Source organism: Lygodium microphyllum, chromosome 28 (genome assembly GCF_053477565.2).
Source record: "Lygodium microphyllum isolate KBCC chromosome 28, Lygodium_microphyllum_v1.1.10, whole genome shotgun sequence".
Taxonomy (NCBI): domain Eukaryota; kingdom Viridiplantae; phylum Streptophyta; class Polypodiopsida; order Schizaeales; family Lygodiaceae; genus Lygodium; species Lygodium microphyllum.
Window position 1 is genome coordinate 35,313,066 of NC_141162.1, and position 27,308 is coordinate 35,340,373.

Consider the following 27,308-nt stretch of genomic DNA (forward strand, 5'->3'; position numbering starts at 1 on the left):
TGGGGCCATGGGGGGAGAAGTCCTCCCTGCATGTGAATAGGGTAAGAGGAAAGTTGCGGAGCGTCCATTGCCCATAGGCAAGGGTGGTAAAGGCCATATCCTTTGTTTCAAACAAGAACATGAAATGATTGTTGGGAAGATAGCGAGTGGTGCTGACTACTCTAATTCCAAGGGGGTTCCGATGAGTCTCTAGCCAGGTAGTCTAAAAATGCCTGATTGATATGCATATTAGAAATGAAGGTAGAGCACTCACCTTGGGTATCAAGATTCGTTAACGGAGAGAGAGAGAGAGAGGCGCGCGCGCGCGCGAGAGAGAGATGGGAGGTTCGCTAACGAAGAGGGTGGAAGCGCAGCTGCAGAGCTCGGAGCTCTTCCAGGCCGCCATAGCCGCCAGCTTCAACGAGTGCGCGGCCCTGGCGCACCAGCAGGCCTCCTCCATCATCTACGCCTACCAGCTCCTTGACGCCTCCCGTCGCATCTACGACCTCATCCCCGCAGACCAGCCCCAGGACCCCGCCTCCCTCCTCAAGGACAAATGGCTCCCCTCCCCCCCCACTCAGGCCCATGTCGATTGCACCGTCCGCCACCTCGGCCTCTTCCGCAGCGACAGCCAGCAGGCCCTCGGCCTCGACGAATTCAGAGCCTTCGCCTCCGCCCTCTTCCGTGACATAGCCCTCACCACCGCCGAGCGCAAGTTGGCCCTGTATGTCCCTATTGGCACACTCGGCATGCTCTCGGTCCACCTCGCCCTTCGCAGATTGCCCTTTGTCGGGCCCTTCTACAAGTCGGCTGGTGTTGTTATTCCTGGCATGTTGCTTGGGTCTGTTTTGGGGGCACTCACCGCCCTAGGGTTTGATCTGCCATAGATTTGATGGCGAGTCGCTGTTCAGAGGTTGGATTCAGCATTACAGGTATTTCATCCAATTCAGGTGGATAATCCGGTTTCTTGGTCAGTTTGTTGTTTGGAGGTTGGGTTTGACATACTGTGTGATTGGATTAAAGAAGATGTGTCATCTAGTTCACATGTTGGATCTGGCATGGTGTGATTGGATTTAGCAGATATGTCACCCAATTCAGAGGCAGGACTTGGCATAGTGTGATTGGACTTAGCAGATATATCATTGAGACGTGTCATGTAGTTCACAGGTTGGATTTGCCATACTGTGATTGGATTTAGCATACATATCATCCAATTCAGAGGCTGGATTTGGCACGTGTGACTGGACTTCTTAGCAGATATATCATTCAGAGAGCCAGATTCACAATTAGATTTGTTGGTTCAGGAGTAGTATTGGTACATCATTGGTTTTAAAAAGCCAGATTTGGACTAAGATTTGCACGTTGAGAAGTAGTGCGTATATATACATATTACTAAGCTCAGGGCCCAGATTTGAAGCAAGATTTTCATGTTATCTTTCATTGCATTGTTTAAGGTTCAGACCTTCTTGCATCTGTACTCTGATCATCTCTATGCAAGTTTGTATCTGGTGCTTGCTGCTCACAGCCTGGTTACTGTCAGAGATTCTCAAAATGTTTATTCCCTCTTGTAGGAGCCCTGAACTTTAGCAGTTTCCTCTACCCACTTTCATCCTCATCATTGGGGATATCAGGTTGTCTAACAACTATTGCTTCTGGTTGACGCTGCAGCCAAATTAACCAATTGTGTGGCATTGTATTATCAATGTTTGTATTGCTTCATTCATTGTAGTACTATGCTTACACCATTGTTTCTGCTTATTTGCATAAACATTTCATCAACATTTTAGTACATTAAAGACTCATTAACAAGCCAAATATTGAATAGAATGCTGTGTTCTCCAAATAAACAAATGGTACACAAGTGTCAAGTAGTATTTTAAAAGTTTGTTAAAAGGCCAAACAATTGTATGCCTATTTTCTTGCTGTACGAAAACAGTGATTATAATACATGTACCCTGATCATGTATGAGCACCTTTCAATCAATAGAGTGCAAGTGGCATTATGAAGAAAGCATTGAAACTTTTCTGCATGTGTGCAAGTGCATACTTGATTATTGGAATCAATACCTTGAACTGCCAAAATAGAGAATGCTACATTCTGAGAACATGTTGCAGGTCACAAGCGATTGTGAAGAATCAGCACATGAAGCTTAAGGCTGCACATAGCCACATTATATATGCCTTGTATGAAGGTGAAGAAGTCATGTCTTTGCGACTTAACAATCTATGTGAGTCTATACTGTATTATGAAGACTGTACTGAAGCCAATCACTGGAGCGGTAAAGGTGTGCTGATCTCACATCGACCAGTTCTAGCAATTACAAAGGACATAATCTTTTAAACTAGGAAGGCGTGCACATCAATTGCAGATATAAAGCAACTTTGGATTGAGTGTTGACAGTGAAAATTACACATGAAACTAGTTTGTCATGTGTTGTCTTATTAATTTAAGCAACCACTCATTATGTTATTTGGCATTAGAAGAAAGATTATTATATAACTCACCATTATGATCTTTATCTTGATTGAGCAAGTCTTCTCTATGTGTTTTCTATGTGTATTAAATTGATAACTAATTATGTCTTTTGGGATTAGAAAGATAAAATACAAATTTACCACTTTTCTATAATGGCATCAGCACCATGACCTTCCACAAACATCTTGCACAGCACAATATACATCAGAGTTAAATGTTGAAGAGCACAATGGCAAGATAGTATTCTTGCAAGTAAGTTGCATATGGGATTACAACATACATGAGCGTTTAATGTATGCAACATATAAACCATGCTACTTGCATAGTTGCATAGAATGGTAGAGAGTTGGTACAAGTGCTCTCCAAGATTTAAAAATCAATGGGGATAGTGCACCTCCCCACTTTACCCTACTTTATTTTAGGGTGTTGTATTGTAAGATTAGTGAAGAGTAGAACATGTTAAATTTACCCAATACATAAGTTGGGTGCATTTTCTCCTTTCATTGAAAGCTTGTCTTCAATAGAAAATGTCACTATAATGGTATATATAAAACCATAGTACTAACGTTTGATAATCCATATTATTCACCTAGAGATAGTATGTATATTTAAAGTGTATTCTTTAATGTACTCATATCTCTACACTAGTATTGACATGGTAGACTTTGCTTTATAAAAGATTTCTCCCAAGTCTTATTGCATTACGAAACGCCTTACACATTTTGGATGTACCTTCATGACGAGAGTGAAATGGGTTGATAATTTTGATTCAAGGATAGCTAATTGCATACATTTTTTTTTGGGAAACTTCAAAAAATAAGAGAATTTCCAAGTTTCACATTAAATATTAAAAACATCCATAGTATAATAAATCATACCTTGGTTGTACAGGTGAGCATCTTTGTTGCATTGAGAAGATTGGACATGATGTGCGCAAAGTTGCCTTTATTGCCATGTTGCATAATGGATGCAAGGCCCTTAGATACCTTATTTTGGGAGAGAGTAATATTGGGGATTAAAGGCCACTTGTACCTAGCCACCTATATTTACTTGGTACCTATTGTATGCACACTTATACACTATCAGTGATAGTTGCATGTCATTGTTACTTTATTCTGTATTCTTACTATGATAACAGAATCAGGGAAAGTAGGTTACTCATTGTGATTGTTGGAGTTTTCACACATCAATCTCTCTTTTGCTTGAACTTCCATAACTCTTGCTTCCACTCCTTTCACTTTCGCTCCAACTTTTAATTGGTATCAAAGTGGGCATTCGAGGAGTTTCATTAGTCTTTGCTTTAACCCATGAAGAGAGTTTCACTTCAAGGTTTCATGGCCGCCCCAATCCTTCACTGCGAAGGTATATTTTGACTTTTCCCTTCAGTGAAGGTTGTTCTTGACATTTTTTTGGGCTTCAAGAGACACCTTTGAGCATTATTTAGTGATCATTGATGTGAGGAGTGGCAGTAGAAAGACTTAGATCAATCAGTGCAATTTATGTTGATTTTTCAATCCATGTCTTTGATTTGACAACTTTTGTCTCAATCATTCTTTGGCCCCTTGCTGCTTGGTAACTCATTGGGCAATCTTCTCAGCATTAAAGGGCTTGATCTTGAGCTCCATTTGAAGAGTTCTTGCTCAATGATCATTTGTCAATAGATATATAGTCATGTATTGTAGTTTTATAGACAACAATGTTGAAAATGATTTTTGAGCAGTTTCTTTGAGAGCAGACAATTTGTTTAAGCACTCGAGTGCCTATTGTTTTTGGATAGCTATATGGTCTTTAGTTCCTCACTTTTTGCCTCACTTTTGGCTTAGTTTCGAGGCCATTTGATTGTGATTATAGTAGCCCATACTCTTGTACTTTGTAGTAATTTGCAGACATAATGACATGTGTTTCAAATGCATCCAATAATAATGCTATTTTCACATCAAGAAGTTGGATGTTAATAACTTTAAGTATTGGAAAACTCAAATATGATAGGTATTGGTGCAATAAAAGCAAGTAGGCTATTGAAAACTAACTTTATAAAGTGAAAAATTTGGGATAAAGATGATTAGGTCATGCTTAATGAGTTATGAAAGTCTATTATCATATTGTCTTTATATATGGAAAGGATATGCAATCTCTATGACAAGCAAATTGTTGGATCTTAGTTATATTGGTTAAAGAATCTTGTGGTTCTTTGCATGAAGGAGGGCACTGCTATGTCTACCCACTTGAATGAATTTCACTCTATTTTCAACCACTAGCTTATCTTGCAAGACATTTAGTTTGAGGATAACATAATGTCTTTGTTCTTGCTTGTTACACTCAGAGTCATGGGATAACTTTATCTTGCTATGAGTGCTAATCCTCTTGAAGATGATTTTAAATGTAATGATGTAGAGAGTGCTTTACTTATAGAAGTGAACATGAATAATACTTGATGTAGCGTGCACTTCTCATGCACACTTATAGTGAGATAAAAATGGTGGAAATGGGAATAATAACCATGGCAGAGACTCACAAAAGTCTCAATCCAAGTCTCATGGGCAATCTCATAGTTAGTCTAGTGGTCGTAAGTCCTCTTTGACATGTCATTATTGTAGGCAGCAGGATCATATTAGGCTGCAATGCCACAAAAGATGCAATGATAAGTGCAATGAGAAAGGTGAAGGGAGTGAGCCCTAAAGTGGAAGCACGGAGCGAAAGTAAGAGCTTGGGTGGAAGGAGCAAGAGCAAGAGAGAGACACAAGATGTGGGAACTCCAATAGTCACAATGTGTGACCGACATTTCCTTTATTCAAATTTCACTGAAAGAATAAAGAATAAAGTGACAATGATGGGGGCACCCACCATATGTAGTGGGTAACTAATACATGGTATGAATATTATCAATGTAGCTAATACACGGGTGGCTAGGCACAGATATATATACCCCCAACCACCTTCCACATAAAGGCAAATGTGTCCCTAGTGAAGAGAGAATAAGAAAAAAGTGACAAAGTACAAATGTATATAAGTACAACAGGATGAGGAAAGATGCAATCTTATCCAACACCCATCAACTTTCTAAGGAAGACAAAACACTCCACTGAGAGGCTTCCAGTGAGTAGATTTGTAGAATTTTGGTCAATTGTCTCATTGGACTTGTTCTCAATGACCTCTTGAATAAAGTGGTAACACACTTCAATGTGCTTTGTCTTCACATGGAAGACTAGATCCTTAGTCATTTGAATAACACTCATAAAATCCGAATGTAGGGTAGGGACCTCATCAGTAATGCCATGGTCTACTACTAGATGGCCTAACCAGAGAGCCTTGTTGCAAGCCTCACTAAATACAACATACTCTTACCTCTATAGTAGATAGGGCTGTGCATTTCTACACCCTGGACATCCAAGAAAAAACACCTCCAGCAACGTGAAGATATAGTCAGAGGTGAACTTCCTACTGTCTGCATATCCTACATAATCAGAGTCAGTGTATCCCATGACTCTTGTAGCCTAGCCACCATAATAGATGCACATAGCTAATGTGCCCTTCAGGTACCTCGGAATACCTTTGATGGCATTCCAATGCCATCAGCGAAGTGTAGCCATACACCAGGTGTCGCCATACAACTATGTCAAGGTGAGTGCTATCATGGCATACATTAAACTGCCCACTATAGATACATAAGGGATCTTGGCCATCTCGGCCTTCTACTCATCAAATTGCGGATAATTGACATGACTAACCTTCACATGAGAAGATAAAGAACAACTAATAGGCTTAACATAATGTAGATGAAACCACTCAATGACCTTTTGAATGTACTCTTTCTTTGACAAGTAAAAGAGCCCCTTAGAGCGATCTCATATAATCTACATCCCAAGAATATGTGAGGCCTATTCCATGTCCTTCATCTCAAAGCTCTTCTTGAGTTGACCTTTCAAGTCATCCAGCTCATCATGAGCACTCCCAACAATCAAATATCATCCACATAGAGGATCAAAATCATAAGGCTACCATCATGAGCCTTCTTCTTGTATAAACATGGATCCATATTAGTGCAAGAATATCCTTGTGAATGCATAAAAGCAAACTTGTGGTACCATTCCCTAGGTGTTGCTTAAGGCCATAAAGGCTCTTTCTCAATTTGCATTCTAGGTGGTTCCTACTAGGGTTTACAAAGCCCTAGGCTGCTCTAGGTAAATCTTATCATGCAAGTTTCCATGAAGAAAAGTTCTCTTGATATCCATCTGATAAAGATCAAAGTCAAGCTGAGCAACCAAAGCCAATACCAAACGTAGGGTAGTCATCTTCACAACAAAAGAAAAGATTTCATCAAAGTCCACATATGACAATATGTGTTGTTGTTTCTTCCTTATCTAATGAACCTATTTTCTTTGAATTATGGTCTCAGTATGTTATTTCAATAAAAGACCCATATCTCCCAAATCTTTTGCTCCTTTATATGTGCACTTCAAGCTTAAATATAAAAACTTCTTTTGCTCATCTTGCCATTCAATATAGGATGGTGTTTAGAGCCATGTCTCTTACAATTCCTAGAGTTTTGGAAGGTTCCAAATAGTGATAAGGATAAAGGGCAGACAGTTATCATGAAAGCCGATGACACAACTCAAAGATTCCTACCGGAATGTATTAATTGGTTTGAGATATAGCTCCCAACTAAGTGGAAACTTGATATTGCATCACTCCAAAAGAAAGAGCTACTTCCATCAAAACAAATATTTTTCTGCAACATAAAATGAAAACTCTTTTGCTACCCAATGGTGATCCAAAAAAACAAAAGCGAAGGTATTTGCTCCCGCTACTATTGCGCATAACCAACACTGAAGATTTCTCCTTCATAATGAGCTTATTCCTTGGCGTTTCTAACTCAAGCTTGTCCCCATACTCAAGTGCTAAATGGAGTACGTGCTCATTGCAAATTGATTGAAAAAGCTATAGCCAATGTTGCAAATGCAGTAATAGAGTTTGACTATGAAGGTCATGTTTATAAATCTGCACCATATTTACATCCCAAGGATGATATGACCTGGTCTGCTGAATTGTAAATAGAAAACGAGACACATCTTGCTCTTATTGGTCTTATGGAATGAATGGACAAATTAATGACTTGATGTGAAACATTACAAGACCTACTACAGAAACTACAAAGAAAATTAGAAATGTCTGTATAGGTATCCTCTCCTACTACTTCTTCTCCAACTACTACTCTAAATTGATGATGATATAGTTGATGATTCCTTTAGACCTATAAACCCACATTGTGAGCATCCTGATAATGAATTTCTCAATGCTCATTCCTCCTCCAAGGATAATGATAAAAAACTTGAGAAATTGGGTGCACCTAAAAAGGAGGGAAATTTTCCTATTTGGTCTATTGATGGTAAAACACTTGAAGAAATAAAGCTTTTGATCTAGATGATGTATGCATATGTGGGCCAAAGGTTATTGGATAAACCAAATGCTAATTGTGTTGATGTTTTGAATGCTATGACACATGGTTTCATTGGAGGATGGAGGCAATGATGGATGTCAACCCATCCACGTATAAAATTAGCTATTGCTCAGCAACATGATCCTGTTACTTTATTTTTTGAATTGTTACTTGTGGTGAACTTGTGGGAAATTATTTGGATGAAGTTGTTGAAGCTCGGGAAGCCTTCTTCAAAGCCAAATTATGTGATCCCCGATAGCATAAAGACTTTTGTAGATGGGTGCACATTGTAGAAATAAAGCTTTTGATCTACATGATGTATAAAGACTTTTGTGGGCCCATCTTCAATGCCAAATCATATGAAGGGATGGGTGCACATGATGCATCAATGAAAGAACATTTGGTGTGTTCTTTCCATGAATCTATTCCTTTCTTTTGTAAACAAAAAATGCAACAAGAAAAACGTGATTTTCAATGACAGTGTGGGATTGCTCATTCAAACCATTGAACAAACGATGAAGGAAGTCTCTCAGCAACATAAGCTCATCTCTCTACAATAGAAAATCCATTTTGAGATATGTAAGCCCAGTAAGAAGTATTATAAAAATTTTGGTTGTGAAAAATGTAGTTGTTCTCCTTGGATCACTTCAAAGCCGGCAGCGACCCTCTTCTTCCAAACATAGGTACCATAGCTCTCACCAACACTCCAAAATACACTCCAAAAGATCTAATGGATATCCTCATGAATCCAAACATAATTACAAACATTATAAGTTTCAGAATTCTAGAAGGTCAACTCATAAATCTTCTACTCATAAGAAGGTATTGAAATGGTATAACTATGGTAGCACAAATCATTTGGCTAACAAATGTCCATAGAAAGACAAAAAGAAACACCAATCCAAAAAAGATGACCAGCCAAAGGTTACCAATTTGCATCAATATTTATCTGACACTTCTATTGAGTATTCTTATGATTTTGACTATGATTCTGACTCTCACACCTCTACAGAAGTCTATACTTTAGGCAGTGATACAAAGTATGTGACTTTTACTAACTCTGAGTCCTTAGCAGCTACTCTTCTTTAAGTGACTAGAAATAGTCTGTATCCTTTGAAGACCATTCTACAGATTTTGATACTGCAAAAACAATGGACTCACTACAAAGCCATCTCCCTCTAATGACTTATCTCATAGGTGCAGACGATGAATGCTCATTCTATTCCCTCTTCCTTTTTTGTAAAAGGCAAAGAAAAATATTTTCATGGACCCTCAACATCCAAACATGCATCCCACAAAGGAAAGGATAAGCATCATCACAAATCTTCTTCCAACACTGATGATGAAGAGAAATGTCAGACTCACTCTTCGTCATCTAAATCTGAAAACTTCTTCTTCAAGGCATAAAAAGAAACAAAAGGATAAACTCAAAGCAGAACTTTTCTCTAATCCACATGATTTTCCTCGTCATGGTACTTTAAGTACAAAAACTCTAAAAGAAGGCCAATATTTTTGTCCCTAACAAGCTTGAGAAAATCCACAATCCCAGGATTGTTCAATAATTTGTGGATGAACTTACCCAGACAACTACTTCAACTATGGGTGAGATGGCATAAATGATTAGTGCTTTTCAAGCTATGCAAGTGCAATTGCATTCTTTGTGCAAAAGTCTTAAATGCAATGTCAGAGCACAAAACATATCGCTCAAGCAACTATTGATGTGCTTAAGAAGTTGGCCACTTCAATTCCTTCTTCCCCAAGTCCGGATTCCTCTTCCAAACCTATTAATCCTATTAACCCCATATGGGTTACCAACTCTAGACACACTATTTAGGCTCATGTTCTTAATCTTCTTGAAGGTGGTGGACTGATCCCTACAGTTTGTGTCAAGCATTGCTCTACTAGGAAGTTCTAATTTTTTCTTGATGCCTTAATTGACACAGGTTCAAGTTTGACCATGGCTCCTTATGAGCTTTTTGCTCTAGACCTCATACAAGAAAGTAGTCCTATAGCAGTGGAGCTATCTAACAACAAAAGGCTAACTTTAACCAAAATCATCAAAGCCTTTCTCTATTAGGGTGAAATTAAGTTGCCTATTGATATTCAGCTCATGCACCAAATGAGGTATGAATTGCTCATAAGCCTTGATATCCTACAACATATTATCTTCTCCCATCACATCAGCAAAAGAATCGAGTACCACTATTGGAAAAATTTGGTTGAAGTGTGTATTCTATCATCCCTTCTCCTCCTTCACACAAAATCTAGCAAAATTGAAGAGTGGCTTCACCAAGATATGAAAAAATATCAAATGGAAATTCAAGAGCTAACCAATAAAATACACAGATTTATGCATGAAGATCCTTTGATGTTTAAAGAAAAAGGAAAGGCTTTGCTATTGGATTACCCCTTAAAGAAAATGTTGTCCCAACAAAGGTAGTACATAAAGATATGAAGGAAGAAGATCTTGCTTTGGGTAAAACAGAGATTGGTGAACCTCTTCACAAGCAATTAATTGAACCTACCACATTTGAGTGGGCATGCTAAGCATTTTATGTGAATAAAAATTTTGAACTAAAGAGGGGTAAGAAGCATTTGGTGATCAATTATAAATGTCTAAATAAATATCTACTAGGTCATGGTAACCCCATTCCTCTTAAGGATATTTTGATCAAACGAATTAAAAATGCAAATTTTTTAGTAAGTTTAATCTTAAATTAGGGTTCTGGCAACTACCCATCAAACCAGAGGACTAATACAAGACATCATTGTGTTCCTCATTGATATTATCAATGGAAGGTTCTTTCTTTTGGGATTAAAACCACTCCTACTTACTTTCAGAGCTAGACTGATTTGGTCTTTTCACAATTTCCTTTTTTCATTGTATATATTGATGATATTTTAGTGTTTTCTGAAACCATTAAGGAACACTTAGATAATCTCACACAATTTAAGTTGGCATGGTCCTATCCCCTACCAAATCTATAATATTTATAACAACTTGATTTCCTAGGCCTAAATATTCATCATGGTATGGTGGAACTCTGGAAACATGTATTAAAAAATATATTAAATTTTCCTAATGGGCTTCCAAATGTAAAAATGTTACAATAACTCTGAGGGTGCCTCAACTAGATCAACTCCTCAACACCTAATCTGGCCTTATATACCCAAGATCTCTATCCTCTACTATGGAAAAATGGTTTCCACTAGAAGGCCATTCACACTAATGCTATACAGCAAATCAAGGCTATCATCCAGAAGTTTCCACCTTTACATTTACCTTTTGGATACCCACTTGTAATCTATATAGATGCATTGGTTGGGGAGCCATTCTATGTGAGAACATTTCTCCATCAACTCCACCATCATCACTACGAGCAAATCATCTCCAAATCTGCCAATATGCATTAGGAGTCTTTTTGTCCACCCAAAAGAATAATCCATCCTATCAGTGGGAGATCTTGGCCATCATCCAAGCTATCAAAGATTTTTGACTATTTGTAGAATTTGAAACTTTTACTCGTGTTCGGAAAAGACAATGTCCTTGCGGACCTACTATCTAAATCTCACCCACCACCTTGACACTTTTGTAATGTAGCCATATATTGTAATGTACACTTTATTCGGTGCGCATGCACCTGACACTGTATGAAAAGTTTTTATTCCCAATAAGAAGTGGAAGCCATCTCATATCGCATTTGCAAAACTCTTTGTATCAATATAAATATGTTTTTTTCTCATTTGAGATGAGGTAGAGAACATCGAAGCGGCATTTTAGCAATATAGCTTACTTGATATTCTCCACTCTCTAGCTCTCTCTCTTGCCTTCCATATCTACTTTCTATTCTTCCTGTTCTTTTTTCGTGTTATTGTTTCGCTCTCGCTCTATATGCATGCATGCATGCATGCATGCATGTATGTATGTATATATGTATGTATGTATGTATGTATGTATGTATGTATGTATGGTGTCTCTTGTGCTCCGACCACCAATACATCCCCACTGATTTTCCTCTCTCCAAGTCGCAAAGAAGAAGAAGAAAAGCAAAGAAGGAGAAGAGGCTTCTCCCTCTTGGCTTCTCTCTCTCTCTCTCTCTCTCTCAAACAAAAAATGGAGGCAAAATACGAAGGAAAGCTTTTTCTCTTGGTTCCACACACACACACACACACACACACACACACACACACACACACACACACACACACACACACACACACACACACACACACACACACACACACACACACAAGCAAACTATGGTGGAAGACACAAAAATGAGATTTTCTATTCATTTTTTACAAATTATATACATAGGGTTTCTTAGATGAGTAGCTTCAATCCTTGGCTTCTCTATCCAATCATCTCTTTTACATAGAGAAAATTAAGATGTATAAATGTAACTCTAAGAGATATTAAAGTGAGTCTAACTCTCACTTTTTAATAAAATATAATTAATGTACATAGCATCAGACATCCAAGATCCAAGTGTATACATCTAGAGTAGCCAAGTTAAAGTAGTCGGCAAAGCATCCATTGTGACATCTAAGTAGGTAACTAACAACCAATGTTAACGTCCAAATCTCTAGAATAACTCAAATGCAAGTCACTAGCAAATCCCAATGTCCATCAAGCATAGTGTAGAGGGAGCTCATGCTCAACCGCCAAGACCCATGGACCGCTTATTGTTCAAGTGTTTCAAGGGAACACCTAGGGCTATCTCTTACCTAGCTGACACACCTTCGACCCTACCGGGGTGTAGTGAGCTTACCTCGATGCCCAAACGAGTTGCCACACACTCACTCCCTCACACTCTCACATACTCTCTCTCAAGCACACACAAGCAAGCAAGAAGAGAAGAGAAGAAGATGAGTCCACTTTGCCATACACTAAAGAATGAGCTCCTCATTCACTTGTTGACTTTATATACAAAACCCTAAATCCCTTTTGGGCTATCATCCCCTTATCCCCTTTTTACATGGACTACAATCTTTCCCATTGTCCTCCTATTTTCCTAGCTTCCTTCCTACCGCCAATCTGCCTTCACAATTTGCACACGAGGGAGCCGAATGCTCTTTTACAAATTTTTTTTGGGGTGCCTCACATTTAAAAATCCCGACGCACTTTTTCACTTTTTTCACTTTTTTCTTGTGCTGCGGTTAACATTACCCCCCTCCTAGCCTAGTGCTAGTAGTTGCATATGGCGTTGATGGGTAGTAGTTGGAAGGTGGGATGGGTGTAGCTAGATGGATTTTTTGAGTTTATATACAAGTCCTTGTGGGGGATGGTGTTGGATGGATTGGCCCTTGAAATTGAAGATGGTGTTGGAGCTGATCCCTCCTTGATGTTGACGATGGGTGGGTCGGTCCTTTGAAATTGATGATGATGTTGGATGGACCCCCCTCAGAGAATTGGTGGGTGGGTGGTGGACGTGTCCTTGAAATGGATGATAGTGTTGGACGGTGTTAACCCCAACACGAAGAAAGCAAAAGGAAATAAAAAAGATGTAGGTCAAAGGCGGAAAAAAGGTAGCCCGACTGAAGAAAGAAGAGGAGAAAAGGCCAAAAGTGCAAGGGCAACCTTAAAAGTCCAAGGGAAATGCAAAAGGGGAAAGGCCCATTTTAAAATATAAAGGAGCACCCTGAAATCTTGTAAAAGAGTGCCAGGCGGTGGAAAATCCAGAAAGCTAAAACAGAAGGTAAAGACAAAGGCCAAGGCAAAGAGAAATGGAAGACAAAGACGCACGAGGAAAAGCGCAAGTCCAACTATTGTAAAAGAGTGCAAGCGCATCATGGTTTAATTCAAGGAGCACCGGGCTCTCACCCGTGCAATTTGTAAATGTAGACGGGCGGTGGAAAGGAAGCTAGGAAGATAGAAGGACAATGGGAAAAAGGGCCTTAGGCTACGGCCTGCCATGTATAAAAGGGAAAAAGGGGATGACCGCCCAAAAGGGATTTAGGGTTTTGTATATAAAGTTGAAAAGTGAATGAGAAGCTCATTCTTGTGTGTGGCCAAAAGTAGCTCTCCTCTTCTTCTTCTTCTTGTTCTTGTTCTTGCTTGCTTGAGCTTGTGCTTGAGAGAGGGAGTGTGAGAGTGTGAGGGAGTGAGTGTGTGAGGGTGAGGGACCGAGGAGGAGAAGCTCTCCATCTTCTCCTCTCTTCTTCTCTTCTCTTCTCTTCTCTTGTCTTGCTCGCGGTAATGGAGCTTGGAGCTTGGAGCGGGAGGATTGAGCTTGCTTGAAGCTTGCACTTGGATCGCGGAGCTACCGGAGTGCGCGGGAGAGGAGGTAACTCGAACGGCATGGAGGTAAGCTCACTACACTCGTAGATATGGATGGCGCGTTGGTTATGTGAGAGGTAGCCATTAGTGCTCGGCTTGGAACGCTTGACACAATAAGCGGTCCGTGGGTCTTGGCGGTTGAGCGAAAGCCCCCACATTTTGGTTCCGTTGTTGCCGGGACCAACGGATTCAAGCCTTGAGCGCTTGCACGCTTCGAATCGAGCATTGGAGCAGGGATTTCCCCGAACCGGTGCTTGAGGTAGATAGGTAGGAAGCGAGGGGATTGAAGAGGGCATTCGATCTCCTTGGCAAGTAGGTTTTTTGCTTTCTTGAGATTTATGTTGTGGAATGAAGTAGTGTAGGTATTTATTTTGTGATTTGGATGCATTTAGGATAGGAAAAAAACAAGAAAAAAACAAGCAAACAGTAGGGTTTTCTGTTGCTGTATAACAGGCTAAAACAGGGAAACAGGGGACCAGATTCAAGTTTCTGGGTGAGACATGGACAGGGAACTAGTTGTAAGGTTCTGCGGCGCTGGGAAAGGACCGACCTTAAGAGGCCTAGGAGGCCAGGACAGACCTCATTTCCTTGGTTGGCCTTGTGAGAGAGAGAGAGAGAGAGAGAGCTTCTGGTTCACAGGACGAGGAAGTGCTACCCCGATTTCTAGGCGACAGCAATTCGTGCTGCTCCAGGTGAGTCTGGTGTTTCCCAATAAGTGCTCTAATCAGATCTAGGAAGTCCGTGGTGATTGTGTGCAGCAGACAGTAAGGAGGGGTCAAACGTGCGGGAATCGCACCCATCGCCGACGCAGTCGGACCAACTCACAGTGGTCCGATTCCCAGAATCGGACCACCCGAGTTCTGGAGTCGGACCGTCCGAGTCCCAGAATCGGACCGACCGACTGAGAGTGAGTCGGACCAGTCTGGTCCGATTCCCAGAATCGGACTAGTGCGATCAGACGTGCCATGTGGCACTCGGACCACTCAGATTCGGACCAACTCGTCCGACTCGGACACTCGGACCAACCCGTCCGATTTTGAGAATCGGACGCTCGGACCAACCTGTCCGACTCGGACACTCGGACACTCGGACCAATCCATAATCGGACCTGTCAGAATCGGACCAGGCGATCCGAGTCCCAGAATCGGACCAGCTCATAATCGAACCTGCCAGAATCGGACCACCCTGTCCGATCCGATTCCCAGAATCGGACCACTTTGAAAATCGGACCACTTCTTGACCAGACTCCTAGAATCGGACGTGACCAAAATCGGACCATTGGTCCGATCCAAAATCGGACGTCCGATTTTGATAATCGGACTCCTGAAAACCGGACATCTTAGAATCGGACCAAAAAACTGTCAAAATCGGACAGGTATCCAGAACACAAATTTTGACGCATCTAAACCCCGAAATTGACCCCAAAGACCACGTAGAGCTAAAGGCACATCACAGATCCATCATTGGGCTGAAACTTAGAGCACGTACTTCAAAATTTGGCTATAAACGGTCCTCCAAATTGCATATGGCGTCTACCGTAACGACCCTGCAGGCCAGGGGGATTGCCCCCCCGGACCCCCGCAGAGGGGGCTCTGCCCCCTCCGCACCTCCCCTGAGTAGGTTGGAGAGAAAACGCGTGCAGTGACAGGTCTTCCAAATTGGACCCTAGTGAAGTAATGGCTCTACACCAGCATGGAGTCTCACTTGCAATAGAGCAACCAAAAGCCCATACCCGAACAGAGAGAAATAGAGACCCTAGAACATCAATGGGCCAATCTAGCCATCAAGGGCAAAAAGGCCATGCCACGAGAACACAAAGACATTGTGTTCAAACCGTGTCTAGTCAGAGCAAAATGCAACTTCAGCAAGCTACAAATGCGAAGGTGACTAGACGTGACACTCTTGACGAGAGATGTACCTTGAATAGCACTGCATTGACGATCCAAGACAGCAATGGAGAATCCACATCTGGTCGTGCAGTCGAGAACTCAAGGGCATCTGTCAGAAGGCTTAAATTTACAAGCCAGAACCCGGAAGGTGAAGACATAGTACCACCTGCTTATCTTAGGGTCAAACTCACCGCGAAAAGAGAGCATACTATCGATGCTCTGATTGATGAAGGAGCAGATTTTAACATCTTAACCTATGAATCATGGACCCTACTAGGCCAACCAGAGCTCACACCGACTAGTGCAACTCTTAGCCCCTATGGGGGACACCCACAAGCACTCATAGGGAAGTGCAAAATCCTTGCGACAATTGAAACGGAAAGCTTGCCTATCCTATTTCATGTTCCTTCAAAAAGTGCTAGCTGCAGGAAAGAAACCCTCCTGGGAAGACCCTTCAAAAGGGCGACCAAATGTGAGGCTAACTATGTAGCACAGAGGATACACCTGACATTACCGGGTGTGAGGATAGTCATCACCTTTAGCAAGGGTGACCTCATCGAACCTCAAGGAAAAGGCAAGGAAGGTGATGACATAACAGTCAAGCCTACAAACGAGGGCAAGGACTCGTTGGAAGAGTTGATACAAGCACAGGTCGAACAACGAGAACCAGTGAGTGAGGCCATGCCGGAAACAAGAAGGTCAAGAGACAAGACCAAGGACAGGGTTTGGACTCACAAATATTGTAGAAGACCACGAAAGAAGCCCAAGCCTTATAGGCGAAGGCATCGATGGAGAGCTAGCACAACGCCGCGATGGATATCCAAAGCGTTGCTTCGTGCTCAAGGGTATTATGCAGGCAACCAATGGATTTGGGTACCAAAACCCCCTGCTAAACCTCCTCTATCAGCTGAAGGCCAGAGTGCCTCAAAAGCATGGCACAAGAGGAAATCTAAGAGAAACTCTAGGTCTCAAGGCAAGAAACCAGACATTATTGTTCGAAGGAAAGAACCTCAGCCTAGTATGCTGAATAGACAGATGTCATATGCAGCCATTGAGCATGCACAAAAATCGTTGGTGCCCAATGAGCCTTTGATTTCCCAAGGGGAGAACAAGCATCATAGGCAGAACATTGCTCAAGGCAAGGCTGATCGCTCAACAAAGCAAATAGCACAATCGCCTAATAGCCTCGAGCAAATCATTCAGCCAGTGTGCCAAGTCCACCTAAGAGTCCTAGATCTCCTACATCCTCTTTTTCCAAACGGACACAGGAAGCACAACAGCGGTTGTCAAGGGAAACTGCTCAATTCCAATCTCTATCTCCATCTAAGCTTCAAAATGTCCAAGAGGTGGGACATGGCTCCATCTGTAGCTCTCGACCCAAGGATATGCATGAGCAACCTAATGTGACTAGATCTGCTCATGTTCGATCTACACAGATGAGTGCTCAAAGGGCAACAAAAGACACGACCACGTCTGATCGCCCTAGGGACTTGACACCGCAATCCACCAAGGGTAGCCAGCCCACTAAACTAGCTGCTACTACTTCCAATCAGGGATCACAACAGTCACAGCCCTTGGCCATGACAATAACCTATGTGGAACGTGTCCTTAGAAGTTCACCTATGGAAGAGGTGTCGCAACCAACTTCCTCGAAAACTCCAGCACTTTCAAAGGGCCTAAAGCCTAGGCTAGAGGAGTTAAACTCAAGGGAGCTGGCAAAAGAGCTAGACCCTCCGAAACGGGAGGTAATTGGGCTCTCACAACCTAGCGAGGCTATTTAGTAGGCCACGGCCATGTCCCGTAGGGCCACACTAGAGGAAGAGAAGGCTGAGGCCCAACCAAGCACATCAACGGGGCTGATCTAGTCCAAGGTCCTGAGTCGTTGAGAGGGGCACCTTCATTGACCAAGAAAAAGAGGAGAAAGCAGAGAAAACAACAACAGTTGCAGGTGGTTGTGGACCCCAAGAACATTGAGATGAAGGGCGCTGGAGAGCTGATGAATAAAGCATCGAGTCCATCCACCAATGAACCCACTGATGCCTCTCCTAATAGCGGTGAAACCTCAGACACATCTGTGTGCTCTGACAAACCAAAGCAACAGTTGCCATCAACAGTTGCTTGCAACACTCTATCCACTGACAATAGAACTCACATTGATCAATCAAGAGTGGATACAACGCTGTCACAACAGGGTGACAAATCTATACCAGTCACATCCGAGGAGAACCATGACGAAATAGCAGCAAAACCTCAGGAGAAACATGAGAACCCCAAGAGCATAAGAAATCCTAGCGTTGACCAATCTTGCTCATCTAGGCCCGAGCCCCCAGCCATGCTAAAGCCTAAGGAAACTCTTAGAACTTTGCATGAGATAGCAACCGAGCAAGCCCTCGTTGAACATAGAAGTGTCGCAGAATGCTTAACTGAGTTGGAGGCTAAGCTCAAAGTGGTCGCGCGTGTCTATGTCCTTGCGAACATGGGCACGATCCCCAAGGAGCAGCTTGGAGATTACTTGACCTTTCCTCTATCATGGGAAGAACAAGAACATCTTAGCGGGCACTACGACAGGCTTCTGCATGAACATATGCGACTCATCCCTGACGAGGAGGCTGACGAACTGTGCTTAATTGTCACGTTCAATGAAGTGCTCTGCCGACCGAATCTCGTAGACATAGAGCTACTAAAGCGACTGTCAGCAGGCCAGAGTCAATTTGAGCAGCGTTGGTGCGAAAGCCGCGTTGTAATGGCCGAACTAGGGGCTCAGATCATGACGGTCTCAGAAGAGCGATTGGCCAAATGGCGGTCTCAAAGAGACCCAACCTACGTGTCACCAACTTCCCTTCGAGTGCTCACTGACATTCGGGGTACAGACTTAGCTGGGACTAGGCTACAGGGCCCTTTGATTGATAATGTTCTCACTGAGGAGGAGTTATATATTGCCAGTAGACTCGGTCAAGGTTCCATGCTACTTGACGTGGCAAAATATCTATCAGTATTAAGTCAGCTGCCACGAATACTAGATGTGTGTGCCACGCTCCGGTACAACCCCGAGTTCTACACTTGGTTCTTATCCTCGTGAAGTGACATGGATTCATAAATATGTATATAAATAAACACTGCTTTTTGTGTCACCGTGTATAAACAATGACAACACACATAAGCAATGATAGTCAAGCATAGGGAAAAGAGTGGGGTCAGATAAACTAAGCTCCTCAAGTCCTCATCTCATCACACATTCAAAAACTGTGTGACCAACAACTCTGATGGTGTAGACAGGGTGTAGTCCCTTCCTATACACCTTCTTCCCTTTTTGGTCTATCCTTCCGAGGATGTACCCTGTCCCACTCCACGACAACCAGTCCACGCAACTTAGCATAAACTCATATCCGCTAATGACTGGAGGAAACGCAAACATCAGCGTGGGGGCCATGCCTCTACAACAAACACCGCGTGCCTCACCCCTTTCCTCCTTGTCATATGCGCTTCATGAACCACACTAAAATCCCTTCCATGCAAACAGTTGTAACCTATATCCAGGTCTAACCCTTGGATTGCATCTTGTAGGCTTCCTTTTGTGGCGGAACGCATGGAGAATCATGGAGAGCTGGCATGCAAAGACGCTCTTCGCAGAAGGCGGGAGCATGTGGCACATGCCCCTCCACCGGAGCGCTATGTGCCCACCATCAAGAGGTATGCCAAGAAGCGAGACCCTAAGCGACACTGCCCAGGGCGAAGGCCGAAGAATCCTCGAGTCAAGAAAGTCGAGACTCGAAATGCGCAGCAGGTGGCAGCACTAGTGTCACGAACTCCCAGCTCCCGCTCGGGCCCCAGATGCTCCAGGGCAGGAAGGACAGCTCGGGAAAGAGAGGAATTTAATGAATTATTTAAAGACATTCTGGAGATGGTAGCGGGCCAGGACTACACCATTCGTGTCCCGGCCGATATGTTCCCTGCTCACCCCCACAGGAGCCCCACACCAACAGAGCCCCAATCACCCGGCCACCTAGACTCGCCCTGCCTCGTACAAATCGAGTAGCCCGTGATGCATAAAGGGCTTATCAAATGATAACTGGCCATAACTTTTTGTTTTTAAATGGTTAAGTGTTCCCGACCTGTTAAGTGTTGACTTGTTCCTGAATTGTACAAACTTTTCATATCTGCGTTTAATATATTTCACGTCTTTAGCAAAAGAAAAAGCTAATCAAGCGCAGGTGATAAATATCTAAGTCAACACCATAGAATTCCGATAAGTGATGTCTCCTTGCATTGCACTGGTTCATTATAGTTGCGGCATACACAATGCATGTACTCTCATGAAGCGACAAGTGAATGCAGGATAATACAGGTCCTTGTGTGAAAATGTTCAATGCCCAATCACCGCAACACCAACAACCCCACAACGAGCCGCGGCAAAGCCACGCTGCCAAAAGCACCCTTGCCAACTGCCCCCATCGCATGGTCCAAAGCACATTCATGGGACATACCCCCTTTCTGGGTCAAGCGCTATAGTTGGCTCACGGCAGTCATTACCTCAATCGTACCAACATCGCGTGTGTCGCAAGGAGGTTTGCAATATCTCAAGTGTGTCTCCCCATCTCAACAACTACTTCTCTAACAACGAGGCTAGGGCACAATCATCATTGTACTATCCATTTCCTGAGCCTTCGAAGCTTGACATTTTCCAACCCATTGAAAGGCTGATAGCCTCAACATATTGTAATGGTTGTACTTAGGCAAGTCCAAAAAAAAAAAGCACAAGAAAAAGAAAGAAATAAAGAAAAAAGAAAAGAAAAAGAGAAAAGAAAAGAAAAGAAAAAGAAACGAATGAAAAGATAAGAAGCACCCACGATCATAGCATAGCACCTAGGGGTCCTCAAATTAGGTACGTCTGGTGACCTTGGTCAACCGGCTTCGTCCCTAGTCCCCTAGCCCCTTACAATCACCCACAATTGTTCAGGGCACATCAAGGGCAGGACATACCTGGGGAGCTTGTCTTGCCTAGGGTTAGACCTCTCACCCTGACCCACTTGCACAATTTTCTTTTGCACTCCGCCTTAGTACCGTTGCAATCAATGGTGATAAGCACCGCACAATTGGCCATGAAAAGTACACCGTACTCATCAAGCAAGTCCAATAGTTTCTAGCTACTGAAAGTGCGGTGTCCTTGTATTCAATTATGCTACATCGTGCAGTCACAATGCAAAGGATGTCTCAGATACCTTCACGTGTACTCCTTCTCTGCATGGATAACTTTGCTTCACCCACGCATTGTTATGAGAAACTAGCCCACGGTCTTCTAACTATGTACTATCTAAGTATGCACGAGCACTCACATAATATCTGCACTGAAGCTATCCACAATTTGGGTCCTCAAGTGCAAGACAATACTCTAGGCTTGCTTAGAGTTCGACCTGTCTCCCAAACTAATCAAAATGTGTCTTGTGCACGATGAGAAACCTAGCACTACCCCTTAAGGAGAGATCACATGTGAGGTTTTCCAATTGTAGGTATAAGGTGTTGTTCGCTCTTCATCAACACTCAACTTTGAATACGTGTCCCTTACCATCCGACAAGCCCACAAAGAATCGTCATGTGCAAAATCCCCAACCAACCAACACTTGTGCTAGCCATCAATACAATCCCCAACACAGAATAGCCCTACCACCAACTCCAACAACCTTCCGCCAGCCACCTTGACCACCAACAGGCCGCCAGGACCTTCTGACACACCATCACCAACACTCCTCCACGGAAACCACAGGCATCCTTGTCACCCACATCTTCGGTGCATGCTACAGCCTGCTACCTATGATGGTGAGTGCCATAGGACTGGCACTCGTCTAGGAGGGGGATAATGTTAACCCCAACACGAAGAAAGCAAAAGGAAATAAAAAGATGCAAGTCAAAGGCGGAAAAAAGATAGCCCGACTGAAGAAAGAAGAGAAGAAAAGGCCAAAAGTGCAAGGGCAACCTTAAAAGTCCAAAGGAAATGCAAAAGGGGAAAGGCGCATTTTAAAATATAAAGGCGCACCCTGAAATCTTGTAAAAGAGTGCCAGGCAGTGGAAAATCCGGAAAGCTAAAATAGAAGGTAAAGACAAAGGCCAAGGCAAAGAGAAACGGAAGACAAAGGCGTACGAGGAAAAGCGCAAGTCCAACTATTGTAAAAGAGCGCAAGCGCATCATGGTTTAATTCAAGGAGCGCCGGGCTCTCACCCCCGTGCAATTTGTAAATGTAGACGGGCGGTGAAAAGGAAGCTAGGAAGATAGAAGGACAATAGGAAAAAGGGCCTAGGCTACGACCGGCCATGTAAAAAAGGGGAAAAGGGGATGACCGCCCAAAAGGGATTTAGGGTTTTGTATATAAAGTTGAAAAGTGAATGAGAAGCTCATTCTTGTGTGTGGCCAAAAGTAGCTCTCCTCTTCTTCTTCTTCTTCTTCTTGTTCTTGCTTGCTTGAGCTTGTACTTGAGAGAGGGAGTGTGAGAGTGTGAGGGAGTGAGTGTGTGAGGGTGAGGGACCGAGGAGGAGAAGCTCTCCATCTTCTCCTCTCTTCTTCTCTTCTCTTCTCTTCTCTTGTCTTGCTCGCGGTAATGGAGCTTGGAGCTTGGAGCGGGAGGATTGAGCTTGCTTGAAGCTTGCACTTGGATCGTGGAGCTACCGGAGTGCGCGAGAGAGGAGGTAACTCGAACGGCACGGAGGTAAGCTCACTACACCCGTAGATATGGATGGCGCATCGGTTATGTGAGAGGTAGCCATTAGTGCTCGGCTTGGAACGCTTGACACAATAAGCGGTCCATGGGTCTTGGCGGTTGAGCGAAAGCTCCCATAGACGGATCCCTCTCTCGCCCTCCGAGGTTTTGAAGATGCGAGCTTAACATGGCTTTTCCCCATTCCCTGCAAGTTGCCTTATCCCTTCACCTATGGCCATTTAGACTTGACCACTTACATAGGAGGAAACTCGACACTTCTTATAAAATGAATTACATTGGGCCTCATGATTTCCTTGCGAGAGCCTTCGAAGGTGCTCCCTCATCCTTGAGAGAGACTTGCTAGAATATTCGATGATTTCTTTTATCCTGTGGAGAGAGCATCCTTCATCCTTGACAGGACCTCCCTCATCCTTGAGAGAACCTCGCCAAAGTAGTTCGAGCTCCCCTAGGTTTTTGTGAGTTGGCCATCTCTTGCACTGTTCCTAATGAGCTTCTTCATTCACTTTTTGACTTGTGCGTTCGTGGTCTTCCTCCTCTGCTTTGTTTTGGCTGCATGGTGACATGTTGTGCAATGACAATAGTGTAAGTTGATGACGATGTGGTTGCATGGGGATTGGTCTTTGGAAGAAACTAATCAACTAGTTGAAGTGGTGGGGGCCGAGGGTGAATTGAGGGGATGATGGGGCCTTCGAAGTTGGTGGGTTGCAACATTTGGATTTACTTGAAAAGAAAAGAAGGTGCACTATTACTGATCAACTAGTTGAAGTGGTGGGGGCCGAGGGTGAATTAAGGGGATGATGGGGCCTTCGAAATTGGTGGTTGCAGCATTTGGATTTACCTAAAAAGAAAAGAAGGTGCACTATTTGGGGATGTGCTTACCTTACTGTGGGGTGTAGTGTTCTCATGCTTAGTGGATTTGAGAGTTGGGTCTTGGGTGTTGTCCCACACTTGAGGGTCCAGTTCGTGCATCATTATAGGTACGGTGCGTGGCTTAGGGAGACAGGTTTGGAAGTCCTGCCCTTGAGGTGCCCTAAGTGTGAAGTGGGGAATGAAAATGGGCTAGGGGGTTAGGGACGGAGCCGGCCGAACCAAAGCCACGGGGCATTTCTAAATTGAGGACCCCTAGGTGTAGTGACTATGATCTACGTGTATTTTTTTTTTTGCCACACATTGATCTAGCCGTTGCATAGATATCTTTGCCAATGTTTGAGGTAAAAAAGAGTGGTGGTGGGGGGGGGGGGGGGGGAAGGTGGCATCCTTGTCATAAAAACCTCCCACTAAGGAGCTGCGGCTTGCTGCCCCTTTTCAAAACTTGGCCATGCGTCTTTAGTTAGCCTTCTCCTCTCTTGCTCTGCATCTGTGGACCCTGCAATTTACGTTTGGGCATGTAGCCCATGCCTTAGAGCCCTCTGAGTGATCTCCAGCTTTTTCCTTAAGGAATCAATGGCATCCTCTTCCTTAGATTGCGTGGTGTCCAAGAGAGTGTGGAGGAAGGCACATTGTTGTGGGTTTCCAAAGTCACTTGTGTAGTCTCTGCCACCCTACTCTTTGCTAACACCCTGTCGCCTTCTGCAAGGACTAGCTGGTGCACTAAGTCGCTCACTTTTTCTCTGCTTCCATTTACCCATTCATCTGCTTTTGCCTTCATTTCTTCCAAGCTTTCATTGTTTCTACAAGCAAATGCCCTTAGCCTCCTCTCATGTTCCCCGATTTCTCTTTCCAAGCACTATTGCTCTCCAAGCTCCGAGGCTAGCCTTTGCTCTAGAGTTTCTATATGCTTTTGGCGTCAACAACTTCTCTCTTCTTTTATTTCTACTAGCTGCTTCGTGGCATCCTAGATCTTTTCATTTTCTTTTTGTAGATCTTTGTATAGTGCCATCAACTCATCAAAGTTGTGTTGTAGGCTCACGAGGCTGCGTGTTTCCACCGCAAGTTTTGATTGCCACCTCTTGTCTTCTCCTCCCTTGGCCTCGAGCTTCTCCTTTAGCTCCTTGATATTCTCTTTGATACATGGCCACTTGATGGGTTCTCTCTAATTGAGAGGTTGCCATCGTCTCCCTTTTGGCCTTGAGCTCAGCTATGACTATTTTCTTGTCTTCCTTTTCCCGTTCTAGCTGTGATAGGAGTTCTTGCATGTAGGCGTCATAGTTTGTGGACAATGGCAGTGCAGTGGGACCAGTGGTTGTAGATGCCTCAATCTTTGGCCTTTTGAGGTCCCATCTAGATTGGGCATTTGCAGCTGCCTATCTTTTTGCTCGTGTCGCAAGGGCTCCTACACTTGCACCTTGAGTTGCCTCTTTGTTGCCCAGGAACTGCACCCAACCCACAAGATTACTGGCATCTAGTCTGGTAGAGGAGTCTTGGGTGGGTGCAGTGACTGGGGTGGCGGGCAGTAGGACATGTGGGATGGGGTTGATTAACCCCTTGCCCTTTCCCTCGATCACTGGGGGTGGCAGGCTTTTGGATGTCTTGGAGTTGGTGCTTGGACCTTTGTGTCGGGGTGGGCTCATAGCCACCAATTCTTCTTGTCTTGAAGGTTGCTCCACTGAGAGGTGGATAGCGAGGGCTATGTCTTCTTCCTCTTTCTTCTTGAGCTCTGCATCTTCCTCCTCACCTCTTCTTTTTATCTCCTCCTCAACTTTTTTGGATTCCTATTTTATTCTCTTTTCCTTGTCCCTTTCTTCTTTCTTTCTTTGTTCTTTTGTGCTTTTGGACCCACTTTGTGCTCCATGTAGGTTTGTTGTCTCTTTCTTCCCCCTCTCTTCTTTGGCCTTCTTCCACGAGGTCTCTTTCTTTGATTTCTTGGCCCTTCCTTGGCTAGATTGTGCTTCTCACTCTCCTTCTTCCTCATTCACGGTCCTTTTCTGAACCGCTCCTGTCCTTGGTGTGGAGGGGACCTATCCGACATCCCACTGACTGCCTCTTTGTCTTGTGCTTTCCCTAGTGCCTGTCTTATGATGGTTGTCAAGATTCCTTCGAAGCCAATGGTGGAGGCCTTTGGGGATGACAATTTCATGGCTTCGGAGGCTGAGGAATCTCCCCTTACTACGGGTCTTCTGCTGGTGGCTAATGCTTTTGTCGTCATCTCTATCGCCTTTCTCACGAAGCCATTTACGTTTACGTCATTGAAGGAGTGGGCAACGATGCTCTCCAGCATTGGTACATTGATTCTCTTCATCAATGCGTTATATCATTGATTGGAGAATAGAGTATGCACCATTTTGGCCTAGATGCTCTCCAGTATTAGAGTATGCACCATTTTGGCCTAGATTTGGACCTTGGGGTCGGGGATGTCAACCAAGCTAATGCCGTCGTTGGTGTGGACAATCACTTTGTCCATTCCCAACAAGTTGTATACATCCCTTTTTGGCCATCTCTCCACTTTATTTGGTAGGCCTAGTGCTTTCTGTACTAGCTCAGGGCTTAGCTTGATTTCTACTTAGCAAGCCTCATTCTCTAGGTGCATCATGACAGTGCCTTGGTTTCTGTTGAAGGTCCAAAGGAATTCGGCGCACTTCTCATAGTCAATGGCTTGGCCCACCTTCTTCACGTACTTCTACAGCTTGCACTACTTCACCAATTACACGATGGCTGACTTCTCCATGACTAGATCTTCTAAATTCAGGATATGCCTGAATTTGAATTGATTGTAAGTCCTCATTTCCAACGAGAGGGCATACTTTGCCTGCTCCTCCTCTGAGAATGGAATTTTGCTGCTTTTCTCTTGACCTGCCATTGTGGCTACCTATCATAATGCCTTAATTCACCATTAGTGTCCTTAAGGTAATTTCTTGCTGAGAGATAAGCAGGAATTGATTATGCTTTCTTGGGAAGAATAAAATGCTTAAATACAAAAAGAGCACTTTTTCTCAAGCAATCCATTCATTCCAAAAACTTTATGACTTTTTCTCAGTCACAAGTTGATTTTTATCCACTCTCTTCTGCTCTTGGACACTGATGGATGGTTTATCCATGCATTTCATTCACTTTACATGTTTACATGTTTGATTTCACCTTGCCCCATAATCCTTCCTAGGATTAAGGTTTGAGAGGTCAAGGGCATTCAGCACTGGCTTGTGATGTTTTACTTTCTCATGAGCCAAGCATAGAAGTTTGAATTATATTCTATATTGACATAGCGGTCCATGCCGAAAGGACGGATGCCAACTTGAGTGATGTAGGTGAGAACGTCCATGAGGAAGTCACTGGAGTCGATCCTGCTAGCAAGGTGTAACTCTTCCTCAGTCAAAATTTGGTCCAAATATGGGTGGGTCACGATGTGCTCTTCTATGAGTCGACCATGAATGGTGGTCAACACCCTATAGGAGGTTGGAGCTACATAAGTGGGATCATACTCAGAGGTCTTAATGACACATCGCTGCTCAGCATTGGTCATGATTTGGTAGCCTTATTGTTCCCACAGGAGTAAGAGAGCATACCACTTTTTGAAGAAGGATGAGTCGTTATCAGCTAGCTTGTAGAGTTCGTCCACCAACTTTTGGCTTGTGGCAGTAACTCTGCTCTTGCTATAGGAGGT

General features: G+C 43.3%; 1 protein-coding gene across 2 annotated transcripts; it reads left to right on the top strand.

Annotated features, from left to right (window-relative positions):
- Positions 1 to 226: 226 nt before the first annotated feature.
- Positions 227 to 2,494, top strand: LOC148011345 (uncharacterized). Of its 2 annotated transcripts, none has more exons than XM_087670776.1 (2): positions 227 to 911; positions 1,060 to 1,399. In XM_087670776.1, the coding sequence occupies exon 1, from the start codon at positions 318 to 320 to the stop codon at positions 864 to 866; it is 549 nt and encodes a 182-aa protein (XP_087526902.1). In that variant the 5' UTR covers positions 227 to 317; the 3' UTR covers positions 867 to 911; positions 1,060 to 1,399. The 2 variants fall into 2 exon arrangements, with proteins under 2 accessions (XP_087526902.1, XP_087526901.1); XM_087670775.1 differs by lacking the exon at positions 1,060 to 1,399 and adding an exon at positions 2,095 to 2,494 and having other exon boundaries at positions 228 to 911.
- Positions 2,495 to 27,308: the final 24,814 nt, after the last annotated feature.